A 17,018-nucleotide genomic window follows, 5' to 3' on the forward strand; every position below is an offset into this window, starting at 1 on the left:
ATGCATAAAAATTATGATTATCTATTTCAATGCTTTTATTTTGTAAATCATGTAATATGATTATTTTATAGTAATTTAAAATTTCAATTAATTTAATTTTTGCAATTTAATACTTTACATATTATATAATATTAAAATTAAATATTTTATTATTAATGACTTGATTATAGTAAAACAGTAATTAAATCAATAATAATAAATTATTTCTATCGGTTGAAAGACTCATATAATTTGAAAAATAAGAATATTTTATCTTGTAATAATCTATTGTAAATTGGCGTGGATGCTTCTATAATATTTTATACTGCTATTTAAATATTCTATATATTTATTCTTAATTTATCCGTATAGCTTCACAAAATATCATATTTTTATTATATGTTTTTTAATTATTAAATATAATTTTAGGATAAAAGACTTAATTTAAAACATTTAAAAATTAAATAAATTAAATATCAACAATTAAAACTAAAAAAATAAAAGTACATTAAATTATAGGAATCAAAATTGTGATTAAGCCTATATTATTCATTTTTATATTATAAATGTAAATATTCATTAATTTATAGGATTCACTTTCTCTCCTTACATTAATTACTTTTCAAAGGTGAAATTAATTTAATCAGTCTATAATTTTTTTATATTATCATCTGATTATAAATTATTATATTAATAAAATATTAATTTGTATAATAATTAATATAAAATTAATATCTATAATATATTTTAATTAATTAATATTTTATTTTTATACACCGTGCATTATATTTAACTCTTTAAATATTTACAATTTGATTCTGTGACATCATATGAAATTGATAAATAAAAAATTTATGTATTTTAATTGAAATAATATATTTTTATAATTTATTTTAAACTTCAAAAGTGATGTTATATCTTATACAATGAGTAGTTTATTTATATGCTTGAAAGAGGAAGGGCGAGGGGCTTAGGGTTCCAAAAGACTGAAACTGATCTCGTGAGCGGCTTCTTCACCACTCCAACAATAGCCGTCTTCACATCGCGCTTCACAACCAGGTTAATTTTCTAGTCCCTCTGAGAATTTGGTAACTATCCTCATTATTCTCTCCAATCCTAATCCGCAATATAAACATTCCAAATAAGCTCTTGTTGATTTTTGTCCTTTGATTCCTCTATTTTTTTTTCTCCTTTTTATCCTATTTTCATCCTTGCTTTTAAATTTTTATATTGCAGGTTCTAGTTAATGTTCTATTTCTTTTAAAATTCATATTGTAGGCCTTCAAATTGCATAACATGTATTTGTCCATCCGTTGCTCATTCTTTATGAATATCTAAAATCTGAACTGGAGAAAAAAAAGGTAATGCAGGCCTTATCAACTTTGGTTCCAAATATTGAGCTAGCTGTTGTGAATTGTCTCTCTGCAAGTACTTTTATTCTTTATGTTTGTTAAACGTTTCAGTTCTCACAAAGGTTGTAACTTGGTATGCAGCTTTGTTTTCACTCCAATGACGAAGAAGAGTTCTAAAATTACACCAAGTCAAGAAGAAAATACAGTTGCGGAAGAGGAAAAACCCTCGTCTACACGGAAAGAAGCAGGTAACGAAATTGATGAAATATTTGCCGGAAAAAAGAGGAAGAAGTCTGAAGTGGAAAAGAGTGGAAAACCTGATGAAGTAACTAAGAGAACCAGTAAAAAGAAAAAGAAGAAGAACGTGAAGAGGAAGACTGATGGGTCAGATGATGGTGAGTTTGTAGACCCATCTTCTCGACCAAGAAAAAAAACAGAGGATGGACTTTCTGTTTACACTGAAGAGGAGTTAGGTATTAATAATACGGATGCTGGAAATACCCCACTCTGCCCATTTGATTGCTCTTGTTGCTTTTGATGGTAACTGTAAAACATTACTTGGAATCATTAATGATGTGTTTGTCACTTACAGTTTTGGATTTGTAAGGTGGGGCTTTGTTTTTCCCTTATTATAGTTTAGCCAAAATTGGTCTGAGTTATCATGTGTTGAGCTTGAATTATTTGGTTCTAGATATGATTCCTTAGGAGATTTCAGATAATAGAATTTTGGAGCAGTTAGTCTTCCTCTCATCCCCTGTAACACAATTATTTATGCATATCTGCAGATATGTTTGAGAAATTCATTATAATTCTGGGTGCTGGAATTATGTCTGTTATATATATTTTAAAGACATTTTCTCATGTTTAATCAAACTCAACTTATTTAGATTTTTTTCTTATTATTTTTATGATTGAAATTTGGAACAACAAAAAAATTACCTAACATCTTTAGACCTTCATAGTTTATATTAGTATGCTGTATTGTGGCTGCATAAGTTGTACAGGAATGAATTTTATTATGTCTTTTCATTATGTTTATTGAAATTGCACCAATGTTAGTGTGATTTTACCATTTCACAACCCAATTTTTCTATATTAGGGAAAACCATTTTCCCCTTTCATCTTGGTGCACCAGCTTTAGAGTCCTTGCACTGAACCAGTACCATATTTGGTGTAAAATTTAACCTTTAATGCCTCTGCTAAATCATGCGAATGATCCTGTGTTTCTGTTGTCCACCTCACTTATATTTGATCGCTTTGAAAATAAAGTGCCAGTTTTGAATTCAGCCAGCAGAATTATGCATGATATTTTAAGGGTTACCATTTACTTTCAGACGGAATTAACCAGTGTCATTGAGTTGCCATTAGTCACCGTCTTCTTTGTCCATACCAGTATTTTCCAGATTCAAATCTTGACCCTGAATGCCAACACCTGTGTGTGATGGAGGTGGAACTAAGAAGTTCCAATGTTTCTTATTGTTTTGTTTGGAAGTTTGAAGAGAGAAAAAATAAAGATCTTTGATAGAGAAGGGAGGAGGAAGGGTTAACAAAGAACTTAAAAACATGGATTTACACTTATTAACTTCTTTTCAGATTTAAAAATTCTCAAACAAATATTAAATACAATTTTTCTCTAATATGGTTTCGACCCTCTCTTTGATGCTCGGTGCATTATTTTATGGGGATATCCAGTCTCAGATTTACATGGAGATTGGACTGCTTTTGTGCTTCGTAATTTTAATTTTTAGCAGTTTTATAGTGGAAGTGGAAGACATTGTCTCGTCTTTTAATTATTTTTTTTCATGATGAATTTCTTAATGTCTTTCCTTGGTTCTTCCTTTAAAAAATTAAGAAAAATTATATCTATAGTTTATTAATTTCTACACCTTTTTTGGTCTCGACTTTTAAAAGCTACAAAACTAAATTTAACTTTTCTATTAACGACATTAACGTTTAAATTTTTTTCGTTTTGTATTACGTGTACTGTTTATCTTTGTCTTCATATTTATAACTTCTTTCTTTCCCACATCTTCCTTCCTCTGTTCCTCTAATTCATTATCTTGGTCCTTCTTATTCAATGGGGATGGATCGAAGGTGTAAGAAGTGGATTTGAAGAGCAAGTTTTTGCAACAGTGAAGAAACATTTGGGTTTGAGGATTTGAGGAGAGAGGGGGAGGGGCACAGTTCAAAGTCCATTTGTTTGGTACATGGCCAAGCTGTACCTAGAGGACATGCTTTATAGCGTGTTGGACTTCTGTTATAACCGTTTTCAATGGAAGAACAGGGAGGAAAAGAAAAAGAAGAGAAAGAAAAGAAGCAATTTTAATAGAATTAATGTTTTTTTAATAAAAAAACCTTATTTAAAAAGCTTTTAAAATTTAGAAGGTTAAATTAAATTTTTTAAAAATTAAGAGACCAAAGTAAAAATAAAAACTAAAAAATTAGAGAATAAAAATATAATTCTGCCTAAAAAATTATACTATCGGTTACAGTATTTACCATACAAGTCTTCATGTTTTGACCCAACATTCCTCAGCTCTTGATCCTAACTATGGTATTTTGTCTAGGCAATTAATGAAGGTGTAATCATTCTTTTTAAATGATTTTGGGTCTTTGAAGTGCCGTTCTCTTATGTGGTGGATTCATAAGCTCTGAATCAATTTCTGGTTACAATTAGGCCTATTAGATGGTAAAGTAATTTATTTCTCCAAAAACGTTTTCTTGCGGCAAAAAATAAATAATGATCAGTGTACGTGTAGCAAATGAAAGCTTAAATTGATTATAAAAAGGCTTGAATATATTTTTGTCCAAAATATAATATTTTATTTGGTCTTTCATTTTAAAAACGCTGCAATATAGGTTTTGCAATTATATATTTATTTATTTCCTGTTAGTCTTTCATTTCTTTACCCACTATATGCCATTTTTCGTACTCGTTTAGACCTAACATGTAGACACATTTGCTCTCATATTCTAGTGACATGTAAACACATTTTTGTGATTAACATTTTGCATATGTTTGTGAATAACATAGAAGCAAGACCTGTAGGCTCATGTTTGTCATGTTACGTGACAAATATTATGCCGCACTTAAGAAATGTACACAAGTCACGTTTTTGTAAGTAGATAAACTTTGATTAGAAATGACATACGATGTCGCACCATGAACATGTGTAACACCAATACTTAGAATGGTGTGGTTTGTTCCATTCTATAATCCAACCATTTGTCTTTATATTCAGAGTATGTCTCAAAATGATAATGAATTTCTTAACAAAGCAACTTGTTTTGCATTACCTATACTTCTATGACGTGTCATCAATCCAACACTTCCAAATAGCGACTAAAATTTCATTTACTTAACGTAAAATGGAAACCATTTCATACCTCTAAGAACAATTCCATTTATCATTCTTTGCCAAAGTATTATATTATTTTTCATTGCATTCTTAATTAGGACTTTAGAATTAAATGATCAATCTACCTCAAATTATACTTTACCATTATCTTTAGGTATCTTAAGCTTGGAAGATCTTTGTTTTGGTTAATAACTGCTTTAGTATTTTTAAAATTTTGAAAATCATATAGGAGATTGACTTCAATCAATTAATTGGTTCTAAAGCTACGTATGCAGACCAATCTCTGATTCCATATAGATTCTAATGAACCTACATTTATCCAGCTCATTAACCTTCAATGAAAATGAACTAGTTCGCATGCCTAGGGTGTTTTTTTCTTTCACAAAATACTTGATTATAGATGTATATATACGTAAGTCAGATGGTCACAAACCAAGGGACCGAATCAGTTCAGTCCACCAGCATCGCAGACAAACCTGAATCCTAAAATAATCTATTTTAATGAAGCAAAATCCTACTATCAAATATGGACATAGAACTTCTTAGGGCATACAACTTACAAGATTCCATTTAAGAGAGTAATGAGGACCCACCCCAAGAAAATCGAGACCGGATTTAAAATCTGCCTACCCTTCTAGTCACGTAATGCTGGGAAAAAACAAAGATACATTTTCCCGTACAAGCATACAAACGATTTGTTCATGTTAATCATAGCGTGCATAAAATGAAATGTAATATGTAGCTTTAGTGATGCCAACAAATCAAATAGATAAAAATTCAAACTAGGCAAGAATCATCCAATTCGATTGAACTCTGAAACAATTAATTGCAAAATACTTCAATGAACTCGGATGTATTTAAATTGCAAAATCATAAATGTTAGTCAAAATCACCCTCGTGAAACAAGACTACAAAAAACTACGGCAAAGTTTAAACTTCACCATATGACTATCGGAAAGCAGCTTATGCTGTGACAGTTGGTTTGGAAGCACTGGAAATTTTGGATCTCCGCTTGGCCAAGCTCTCACTCCGGCGTTCCCTCTGCTCCTTCAATCTAGATGCAAGGAGTTTCTGGTACTCTGCTGCTTCTGATTTTGCCTTAGCAATTCTCTTTTTCTTATCTGAAATCCTTGCTCGCTTCCTTTGGAGTGTCAAAGGAGTGACCAGTCGTTGAATCTTTGGTGCTTTGCTTACTTTTTTCCCTGTAACCAATTAACCACTACTTAGACATCACAAGTCATGAGGGAGTCCTTAAATTATGAGTAAAATAATTCTTTTAATCAAATGGGTCGTATAATCCACAATCTAAAGCATATTATAGATATGTGTGTCTCGGTATCATATTTGGAAGGGTAGAACATGAGAGTGGCAGCGCTATCATTAGTGAAAGTAATGTTTTGCCTATACTAAAAAATAAAATATTACATGTGCATGTTAGAACATACAAGTTAGGTGATAAGCATTACCATCAAACAGTTGAATAAATTCAAACTTAGAACTAGGCAGTTGATACACGACAGGAATGGTTTACTTCCAAACTTTGTTTTTCATTACCAAATTTTTTTTCTCCATCTGCCCAGCATACGTAAGAGCTGATAGAGAATTTAAGGACATCAGAAACTTACCAGCTTTTGTTGTAAAGGTTCGGCGGTAGGTGTTAACATACTTTCTCACATCATCTTCCTTGGACAGGTTAAACAGTTTCCTGATTTTGGATGCTCTCTTTGGACCCCTCATCCTTGGCTTCTCAAGATCAGTCAGACCTGGCAAATCACTTTCACCCTTCTTCACAATTACCAAGTTCAAAACAGAGAGGTCAGGACTGACAATGCACCCACGAACAGACTTCCTTCTACGCTCTCCATTGCGCCTTCCATATCCACGGAAGCAAGGAGTTCCTGCTCAAATGAAAAGAAAAATATTAACCAAGTCTGGAAACAAGCATGACTGTGGCTATATGAGAATTCAGCAACAAATAGATTTCTAATGAAAGATATTAGTCATTGCATAAATACACAGGCATCCCCCAAAAACAAATATATATCAATAAAATAAGAACCAGGGACTAAAAATTATCAAACAAAGAATGGGGTCATAGAAAGAGGAACTCATTGTAAATTGTACAATTATCAGCGCCACAGCCAAATGTAGAGTATGGCATTTGTACCAATGCTGCCAACACCGATCAATTATAATTATGATAATCAACCACAAAAGTCAAAACCAATAGGTTGAAGCTTCAGAATAATCCTACCTCTATGGAGCAACAGCCGTACACGACCAGGGGTCAACACTCCCTGCTTCATTGGGAATCCTTGTTTGTCACACCCACCAGTGATTTTAAAAACATAGCCTTTGAATTCCTGGCAGTAGCAAAATTACAAGGTGAAGGATCATTTATTAATGCTCCTCAAAAACCGGAGAAGACATGTAAGATTTCCATTCGACGTGCATACCTCACCAAGAGCATCACCAAGAACCTCCTGTGAGATTCTCTTGTCCCAAAATGCGCGACTGCAATATAATATAGTAGCAGATAAACAGGTCACATAAATACCGAAAACCCAAAAACACTAACATAAAAAAGGAACTTGAATTCATAGCAGCTAAAGAGTAAGTAAAAATTAAAAAATCAAATTACCATGAATATCAAGTCAACTAAGACATTAATGTGTATCAGGTAACAAGTATGGAGCAACTTAATTATAAAGCTATCAATTTTAATAATAAAAAAGTACGTTACGAAACAATTTTTAAAGAAACGATTATACTCAAAATTCCTTTTGCAAATTGGAAATCCAAATCAATTGGAGACCCAAACACAGAGCAGAAAGCAACATTGAAGCAAATCTTGGTTTCTGAGCATCAGCTATAGACAATCCCAAGAGAAAAATGAAGAGAAAGTAAAAAGATTACAGTTTCTGGTCGTCATCAATTTCCAGCTTCTTCTGGCATCCAGTGGTGGGATTTGCAATGTTAAACTGCGGAAAAAATGGAAGATGTCTCATACACAAAAACAGGAAGATCGAAACATTGAAACACGTGGGGTTTGGAAACAACACCTTCATCTTGCAATATCCTTCTGATCCCGCCGCTCCTACCTCTGTGAGTGCCTTTGGAAACTATAACATACGCATAAGCTCAGTAATAACGAAAGAGGGTAGGGTTTTACGCATTTTTGGGCTTTTATTCGTTCAACTTCAATGTCTTTTTGGGCTGATAACAAGCCCAACCCAGCACACATTTGTTTCGATTTGAATAAGAGTGTAGGTTCAGTTGACAAAAAAAAAAAGTGTAGGTTTGGTAAAAAAAAAAAGTGACAACCCAGGCCTCTCCATTTTGAACTTCATTGGTGGAGAAAGAGAAATCAGTCACTATGAGATCATTAAATTTAATGAAGAAAAATAACCATGGTTAATGAATCCTATTCTTTTTTTTAAAAGGACGTGTTTGGATAAACAACTTAATAAAATCCTTATATTTTATTACAATTGTATTTTAGTATTTTGTTTTGGTATAAAAGTATCTATGAAATACTAGATTAATAAAAAAAAAACTTTAATTAGCCGATGTCTCCTTTGCTCCATAACTTGGGCATAAAAAAATATTATTCAACTAAAGTGGAACTTAATACATTTAACCTTAATTTGAACGGTTTAATTTCATTTAAAATGTTTATATGACATTTTTCTTGATATATGCATAAGAAAAGCTACAACAATTAATGAAGGATAATAAAAAAAATTACAAATTCTTTTGAAACAGTTTATATTTCATTTAAAACGCTTTTGGTAATAAATAAAAGAGAATAAAAAAATTACAAATTCATTTAAAGTAAGTTTATTTTTAAATAAATAAATAATTTATTCTAAAATTATTATAGTTTTAATTTATTAAAATTTAAAATAATTTTTTATTCACTTCAAAAGTTGTAAAAAATGTATTAGAAGATAAAATAATTTGACTAAACTCTAATTTTGATCACCGAAAGAATTAGCGTCCAACATATTAGTTCCTAAAAAATTAAAAATATCACATTAGTTTCTAACTTCTATCTCTGTCGTTCATTTTAGTCTCTAAACGCAGACTCTGTTAATAAAGACTTACAAAGTAAAAGAAAGATGACATATCACACATTAAGTGTAATGTCAAAAGTCCAGTTAGCAAAAATGACATTATTTTGAAAGGTTTTGGGAAAGTGTACATGGAAAAATAGTTTTAATTAGCAGAAAATGCATTGTTCTAAACATTACAACACATTTCTCCTTTTGTCTCTCAGAAGAACCTAAAATTTTTTGCAAAATCTCTTCGTAGTTGTGTTTGGCCCTGAAAAATTTAAAATTAAAATTTATTATACTCATAAAAAGAATATGTTTTTGCCATTTAAAACATTACAACATCTTTGTGTCGTTTGAGAACTTGACTACAGAAGTTGTGTTTCTTCCATTGACTGAAGCGAAACCATGTGAATCAGCTTTTTGACTTGCAACTTTGTTAGCTGCAATGCTTGAAAGTGTCATTTGGCACTTCTCTTGCTGCTTCTAAAATTTTTGTAGTCTTTATTGCAACGCTATCTGAAGATCCAAATACGCACATAGTTTCAGAGTTTAAATTTGCACAAAGAGTTTTCAAGAATTAAAACCAAGTCATGTATCAAGGAGTATAGTAAGTCAAAGTCAGAAAGACTAAAAATTGAGAATTTGACAAAACTTTAATGTTTGAACATTTAGGACACTTTAAAATTTTTTGAAACGACGCCGTTTCTCAATTCTTAAAAACGTTGTAGTTTCTATGAGTTAAACTTTTGACATGACACTTAATTTGATATGTCCACTTTCTATTACTGTTTGTTAACAGAATTTGACTTTAAGGACTAGAATGAACAATAAAAATAAAAATTAGAGATTAACGTAATATTTTTAATTTTTTAAGAATTAAAATACTAGACACAAACTCTATAAGGATCCAAAATAAGAGTTTAGTCAAAATAATTTATAGAAAATACTCGCACTTTCTTGAGCTACTGCAAAACTTCAAACTCAAAAGTTGGTCTACAATGGTAAATCACAAATCAATATATGAACCTCACTTGGCAGCAAGCACACCAAATGGCTAGTTACCTCTCCCTCAATTTGCATATATTGAGGCCATGCAAATTGTAGCCAACAAGGTAAAGACATCGAGCCAAAGTACAATAGCCCAAAAATATGTATTGAGATTTTAAACGCGAATAAGCTCTAGATTATAGACTTTTTACAACAGCAATTACAAATAATACAGAACTCTAGCTTTAATTATGCCAAAAATAGGTGTTAACCCCAAGGTTCAGCAGGAATATTTCATTCTCTCATTTGTATGTAAGCAAGCATTACATTTTGTAATGTCTTGACATTTTCTTCAAATGCAACTATCTTGGCCTTCAAACTAACAATCTCCTCTTTCTCAATTGAAAACTTTCACCTGAATGGATCTTGAGCAATTGCAACTACAACCTATGCCACTGAATATTGCAGTGGATGCAAATGCAATACTATGAAGACCAAGCAACGTACATGTCCTAGGTGATTTTTTCCCAACACTTCTGCAAGAGCATCAATAGTTAAAACTTCAGCAGAATTAGCACTTTTAACTTATTTCCTGGGTCATCTTTTCCTATACATTCATAACAATTAACTATTAGATAGTCATGTTGCCAACACTAACAGAAAGTTGTGGTAAGAGTGATACATAACATTCAGCTGATGCAAGATGTGATGGTAAGCTTAAGGTGGTTAGTTTATCTATATAGGATGATAATTAATGGCAGAAAAATGTTAATATTGAGAGTAAATGAACTTCACGTTTAAACAAAATTAGTCCCTCATTTGAATTACTGTGTCTTGTCAAGTAAGATAGTGACCCAATACCCAGTAATTCAACTTATAAGTGGATAATAAAATTTCTCAGGTTGAATAAACTTTGCATTTGAGTTTGAGCTTCCGACAATGCAGATAGCAATGATCATATGCAGTGCACAGAGACATATGCAGGTTATGAAACTAGTTCTGTAATAAAACCATGATACAAGTTAAGTTTTTAAATTAAGCATGGTTGTTTAACCCCTGTTAAAGATGTTGACAATATTTTTCACCTGTTACGACCTGTGGAGGGTGGTGTTGCTTTGGCGAGGGGGAAGTGTATTTTATTATTTATACTATTTAGTATTTAGGGTTTAGGGTCACGAATGCTTAAAATATTACAACCAATTTCACATTAAGGATTAAAGCATTCATCTTATAATTCAAGGTTATCAACGTTCATGTATCACATTCTGATTTAACATTTCCAAATTAACAATTCATATGGATTTACGAGATCAAGATCGAACCTTATAGAATTTTCAAAAACAATATAATTCATAATTGTAGTCCAACAATGTGCCCGGAAAGTTCAGCCATAAAATATACAGACCGAACGGGCGAGTTAGCTGGAACGGAATAAACACAACCATAGATTGTGAAATTCCATTAATGTCGCAAACGAAGAAATTGCCTCGAAACATTCGCGCCAAACACGGTTTTGGGACAGAGTGCGTTTGCTCAAGTTAAAAAAGGAAAATAATAACATAATAAAAATCGAGTGGGAATGAAAATAGAGAAGATGTTGCAGTGATAAAGGGCCTGAAAGATCACAGAAGAATCAAATTCAGACGAGTGACACTGCAAGATTTGTTATCGCAAGGTTGAAAAGATGATTGACTGAACCATAGAATCATCAAGATCCAATCAAGAAGCTGACCCTGCTTTCTACAAAAATCTTGAAGTTTCAAAGAAACATAGCCGAGAGAATTATCACAACGAAAATCAGAGAAACGGGAAATGGAAAACAGGGTTTGCGCTAACGTGTGTGATGCTTATAAAAGCATTCTTGCTAGGGTTTCTGTTCTGTTTTTTATTTTATGTTATTCCCGGTCTGTCCAGATCAAATAATTAACTTATTGGCCCATTTCATGACCCAAAAAATAGGCCCATTTCATGACCCAAAAAATAGGCCCATTTGCAGCTTTTATTAACAACACAGTAACAATTAAAGATTATGTTTCACATCACTTGTCTCTTAGTATCAATAAATGTATTTTAAAATAAATTAATTCAATTTCACTGTCACAAGACAAGAAGTCACCTTTTAACACGCTTTTAAATATTAGTTAAAACTAAAAAATATATATATAAATTATTAAATTAAAAATAAAAAAGTGAGACTCGTCTAATTTTATAATTTTTAATAAACTTAAATTAATAACTAAAATTTTATTAAAAAATATGTTAAAAATATTATAATAAAATATATTACTTTTATTAAACTTTCTTTATTAAAAATGACAGAGTGCACAACTAGTTACACTACTTTATCTACTGTCTTTTCAAATATGAATCCTCTGTATGTCCAATTCTATTTTTATTTAAATAAAAATAAACTTAAACTTGCTTAAAAAGAAGAATGAACAAATAGTTTTACGCAACATTTACTTATGCCAATTTTGTTTAAACAAAAATTAGAAAACTTTGAAAATTTTCGGTAACATCAGAGTGTGAATATGAGCTATTTATATGGAGTTAGTTTACTTATATTATTTATTTAATAAAAGATACATGTGTTTATTTTTTAATTAAATTATTTTATTTAAAAATAATTCAAAATATATATTTTAAATAAAAATATTTTGAATTTTAAAAATTTTACTAAATTAAGTTATTTTTTGCTTTTAAAAATATTTATCAAATTGAGATGAGTCAAAATTTAAATTTGTAAATATTTATTAATTTTTGTTAAATTTATAAGTTATTTTTGTATATTTATGAAATTTTCAATAATAAATATCATATATTTACAATTTTCATGATAATAATGTAGTATTTTTTTTATACATTAAATTTTATTTAAATAAATTATTTAATTTTTTTTTCAATAAAAGATGACTTTATAAATTTAGTTAGCATCACTTTTTATTGTTATTTTTGTGTCTGTGACTTTCAAAATATTTATTGAATATATAGTGTTTCTAAAATAATTTTATAAAAATAAATAAATAATATAAAAATATTAAAACATGAAAAATTTTATAGTTAATATTTAAATAAAATTATAAAATAATATGTTAAAAAATTATATAAATGAAAATTCTTACTATAATTTAATAACTATCAATAATATAAATAAAAATTAAATAAATATATACCTTAATTTAATAATAAATTATTATATTTTATTTGATATTATTTAATAATAACCATTTATTCTAAATATTTAATATGATATAAATTTAATTGTTCTTTGTCTATTTTTTAAGTAATTTTTAAGTAATGTTATTTATTTATAAGTTTACAATAAAAAAATGTTGTATAAAATAAATATTTTTAATGAATTATAATAATTTTTTAAAAGTAGCTGGTGCATGAATTAACTTTAATCTACTTAATTTTGTGAGTATTTTAGTCTTATGAATTTTTCACATTGTTGATTTTTTGGTCATATAAGTTTTTGGCTTCATGAGTTAAGACTAACCCATTTAACACTTTTATATATTGTGAAAATATTTTAAAATTTTCTTATTTTATACTTAACAAAATACCAACAAAAATACTTGAAATTTCTAAAAAAAATTTATATTGTTAATTTTTTAAACAATAACATTATTTTCTTAAAATTTCTCATTCAAACACATAGTTAAGCATATGATTTAGATCAATATCAAGATTACTTTTTAATATAAAAAGTATTAACTAGAAAATACTCTGAAAATAAATAATAATATATTACATTATTTCATTTTTAACTATTTTAAATTTGTATAAAAATATATTATCATTTTTGTAAACCTTTTAAAAACAAAATATAAAGTAAAAATGAAGTGATATTTTTTTATTAAAAATATAAAAAAAAATCAAAATATATTTTCTCATACTCCAATATTTAATACCCTTCTAATATTAACTCTAAACCTCCGAATATTTTTCCCTTCATTGCATTCATATGTTTATTTTCAGTTTATTTAGCAAAACGTTTTGTAATCAAAATCTATCACGTGTAAATTTGTTTTAGATCAACGTCAACTAAAAGTTGTGAGACATTTATCTTGAAGCTTTCTGAAATTAAAAACACCTTATAATTTGTTAGAAAAAAATGTATTTCCAAACACAACTTAAAAAAAAAAAAAAAACTTCTTTCTTAGTGAACATAAAACACCATTGTTGTTATTGACATGTTTTTATAGGTAACTAAATTTACTTGTTAAAGTTTAAAGTTAAATACAGTATAAACTTGTAATTAGGAAAGTTGAAGTTTTAGATTTTTGGAAAACCAATTCCACATAGTTAAAGCTAGTTTATTAAAAAAAAATATGAATTCAATAAAGAGAAACTATTCAAACTAATTTATATTTAGGGTATATTAAATAAATAACTTTATTAAATACTTTTAAATAAATTCTTATTATATGAAAGTTTATATAAATTTTGCTAAAATTTTATTATAATAAATTAAAAATATTATTATAATAAGTTTCATATTTAAAAAAAATTATAAACTATTTTTATAAGTTTAAATTCTTTATAGTGTTTTTCCAATACTTTATTTTATAACTTAAACTAAGTAGAATATTCTAGAATGCAGAAATAATTCTAAAAAAATGAAGCAACTCAATGTATATTAATCAATTATAAATCATTATGCTTCATAAGTTCTAACAAATAAATTATATAAATATCTCATTTCTTTTCATTTTTTTTAATATTTCAAAGAAAAGTACTTAGTTACATTTTATTTTGTGAATACATAAATAATATTAACCTGAATAAAAGAATAAAACTTTTTTTTTCTAGTCCCTCAGTCACAAGTTAAAAATCAAATTCATCAATATACAATACTTATATATTAATCACTATCCATTAATATTAAATGAGATATTATTTTATATCAAATTTTGTGTATAATAACATATTTTATTCAATTTATACATATTAAATGGAATATTGCTTTCCATCAAATGTTGGGTATAATAACATATCTTATTCAATTTGTATACATTAAATTTTGTATTATATGCAATTCGTACAAGAACAATTAGTTATTATTATAAATATTTATATACTTATATTTGATTACTTGTAAAACCTCTACTAATTAAAGAATTGTCCTTCTTACCTTTTTTTTATTTGTAAAGTTAGATCAAAATAATTATTTTATTTGAAAGTCACTCTTATGCTTTTCTTTATTGATAAAAGTAAAATGGATGACTATTTTCTTGAAACAAAAAAATGTTTAGAATAATTCGATACTAAAGACACAAGCAAAAATTAAATTCTATCTAAGAATAATACATTACTAATAATTAATAAATATTAGGATGATTATTTAATTTGATAAAAAAAATTAATTATTGTAGTGTGAGATCTTAAACAAGTGTTAAGAAAATTGGATCAAACTGTGAAATCAAGAGAAGCATTCCTTTAACCACTTCATTGGCTGAAAATTAATATTATAATGCTATATATGTTATGTGGTTTAATTTTATGTTAACTATTATAAATATTTGTACTTGTCATAGTTTGTAAAGATATAATAATAATAACAAATAAAACACAATAAACGAGAGTTGTGAGCTTAGAAGAATAGTATAATATTTGAAAGTTTTGTTATAATTTTTTTTTATTAATCGAGTTTATTATTTTCTTCCAATTTCTTTTGTGTTATTATTCTATTCTCCAAACAAGTGTTATCAAAGTTTTGATTGAGGTTTTGGGAGGATAGAGGGTTGGAATATCAACAAAAATTACATTACCAAAGTAGAAGACGCATATTAATTATCACATAAGTGTAAAATTGTCAACATGTCATCACTGTTTAATCACTTGTTAGCACAAGTTTTTTTTTTTTTGATAAATTTCTATATTTTTTCTATTTTTCTTAAATTTGGCTCTATTATTTTTGGAACAGAGAATGAACAATTTGTTTAGTGTTATGATTAAACTCACTGTCAATGACTATACACTTTGAAAGTCAAGGATGAAAAATCCCATCAATTGCAAATACTACTACGATCCTATAGAGCATAAAGGTAAAAACCTTGATTCTAGTAAGGATTTAGAATTGAAGAAGATGAATAAAAAAATAATTAGTACGAATAGAATGGATTGATCAAAGCGTCTTTCATTATTGTCTTAATAAAGCATTTTTTATCATGTGTCTCAATAAAGTGATGCTTATATCCTTTGGAAGAAGCTATATGATATGTATCAATCTAAGACAACATGGAATAAAGCCTTCTTTATGAGAAAGTTAATGAATATGGAAATGCAAAGTAGAACTTCAATAGTAGAGTACACTAATGGATTTCATAACTTAATAAATTAGTTTTCTACAGTGGAGTAAAATCTTAATGATGAAGTGTAAACCCTCTTACTTTTTAGTTCTCTTTTTATAATTGAGAGACTCTAGTAGTCACCCTTAACAATTATATTTTTGGTGGAAAGTTCACTATATCCTATGTAAAAGGTGTTTTGTTAAATGAGGAAACTAGACGGAAAAATAGTAGCGTAAACAACAAGGAATCCTTTATTATAGAAAGTGGGAAAAACAATTGAGAGAAAATAGAAATAGAAGGAGAATTAAATCACAGTTGTTATGAGGTAATTGCATATGTTGTTTAATAATAGATATGTCTTGCAAAGTCAAGTAGAGAAGTGGAGTGGACAATTGATATTTCACCTTCTTGTTATGCCACTCCCCAAAGAAACATCTTCACAACATATGAGACTGATGATTTTGCACTATGAATATGAGAAACACTAGTATTGCTAAGACTGTGAGTATTAGCAATGTTTATATAGTAACGAATATTGGATGTATAATTACGCTGAAGGATATTCAACATGCATCAAATTTTAGATTAGTATAAATCCTTAGTCAATAGGGCTTCAAAAATTGCTTCTGCGATGAGGTTGACCCATCCTATCCTGCCTAAAAGTGAGTTGGGCTGGGCTAAACCATTTTGAAAGTGGGCTAAAAAAATGTAATTTGTTCTTTTTAAGAGTAAGATACACGTTGACCTATTAACCTATTTTTTTCTTAAAAAATAGTAACAATGTAGTAGAGTTAAGGGAAAGAGAGGGAGACACAGGGCGGCAGTAGTGCACTTTGAGTATAAGGCAAAAGGATGTGTACGGGGCATCAACGACATGATAAAGCTCTAAGAAAGGGGATGAAGACCACAAAACGATGATGTAGCAAAAAAGAAGAGTGTGGGAGGTGTAAGGGTAAGAAAGCCACTACACGAAAATGTAAGTAGGGA

General features: G+C 28.6%; 2 protein-coding genes across 2 annotated transcripts; one reads left to right on the forward strand and one right to left on the reverse strand.

Annotated features, from left to right (window-relative positions):
* The first annotated feature begins 920 nt into the window (after positions 1-920).
* LOC113859179 (uncharacterized protein C6G9.01c) lies at positions 921-2,214 on the forward strand. The gene is made up of 2 exons (XM_027491994.1): positions 921-1,340; positions 1,473-2,214. The coding sequence occupies exon 2, from the start codon at positions 1,489-1,491 to the stop codon at positions 1,867-1,869; it is 381 nt and encodes a 126-aa protein (XP_027347795.1). The 5' UTR covers positions 921-1,340; positions 1,473-1,488; the 3' UTR covers positions 1,870-2,214.
* A 3,248-nt stretch (positions 2,215-5,462) lies between these two features.
* On the reverse strand, positions 5,463-7,852 carry LOC113857815 (40S ribosomal protein S6-like). The gene is made up of 6 exons (XM_027490033.1): positions 7,753-7,852; positions 7,607-7,671; positions 7,147-7,204; positions 6,945-7,053; positions 6,316-6,588; positions 5,463-5,892 (listed from the first exon to the last, which is right to left on the reverse strand). The coding sequence occupies exons 1-6, from the start codon at positions 7,756-7,758 to the stop codon at positions 5,654-5,656; spliced, it is 750 nt and encodes a 249-aa protein (XP_027345834.1). The 5' UTR covers positions 7,759-7,852; the 3' UTR covers positions 5,463-5,653.
* Positions 7,853-17,018: the final 9,166 nt, after the last annotated feature.

Source organism: Abrus precatorius, unplaced genomic scaffold (assembly GCF_003935025.1).
Source record: "Abrus precatorius isolate BTA unplaced genomic scaffold, Abrus_2018 Scaffold2, whole genome shotgun sequence".
Lineage (NCBI taxonomy): Eukaryota > Viridiplantae > Streptophyta > Magnoliopsida > Fabales > Fabaceae > Abrus > Abrus precatorius.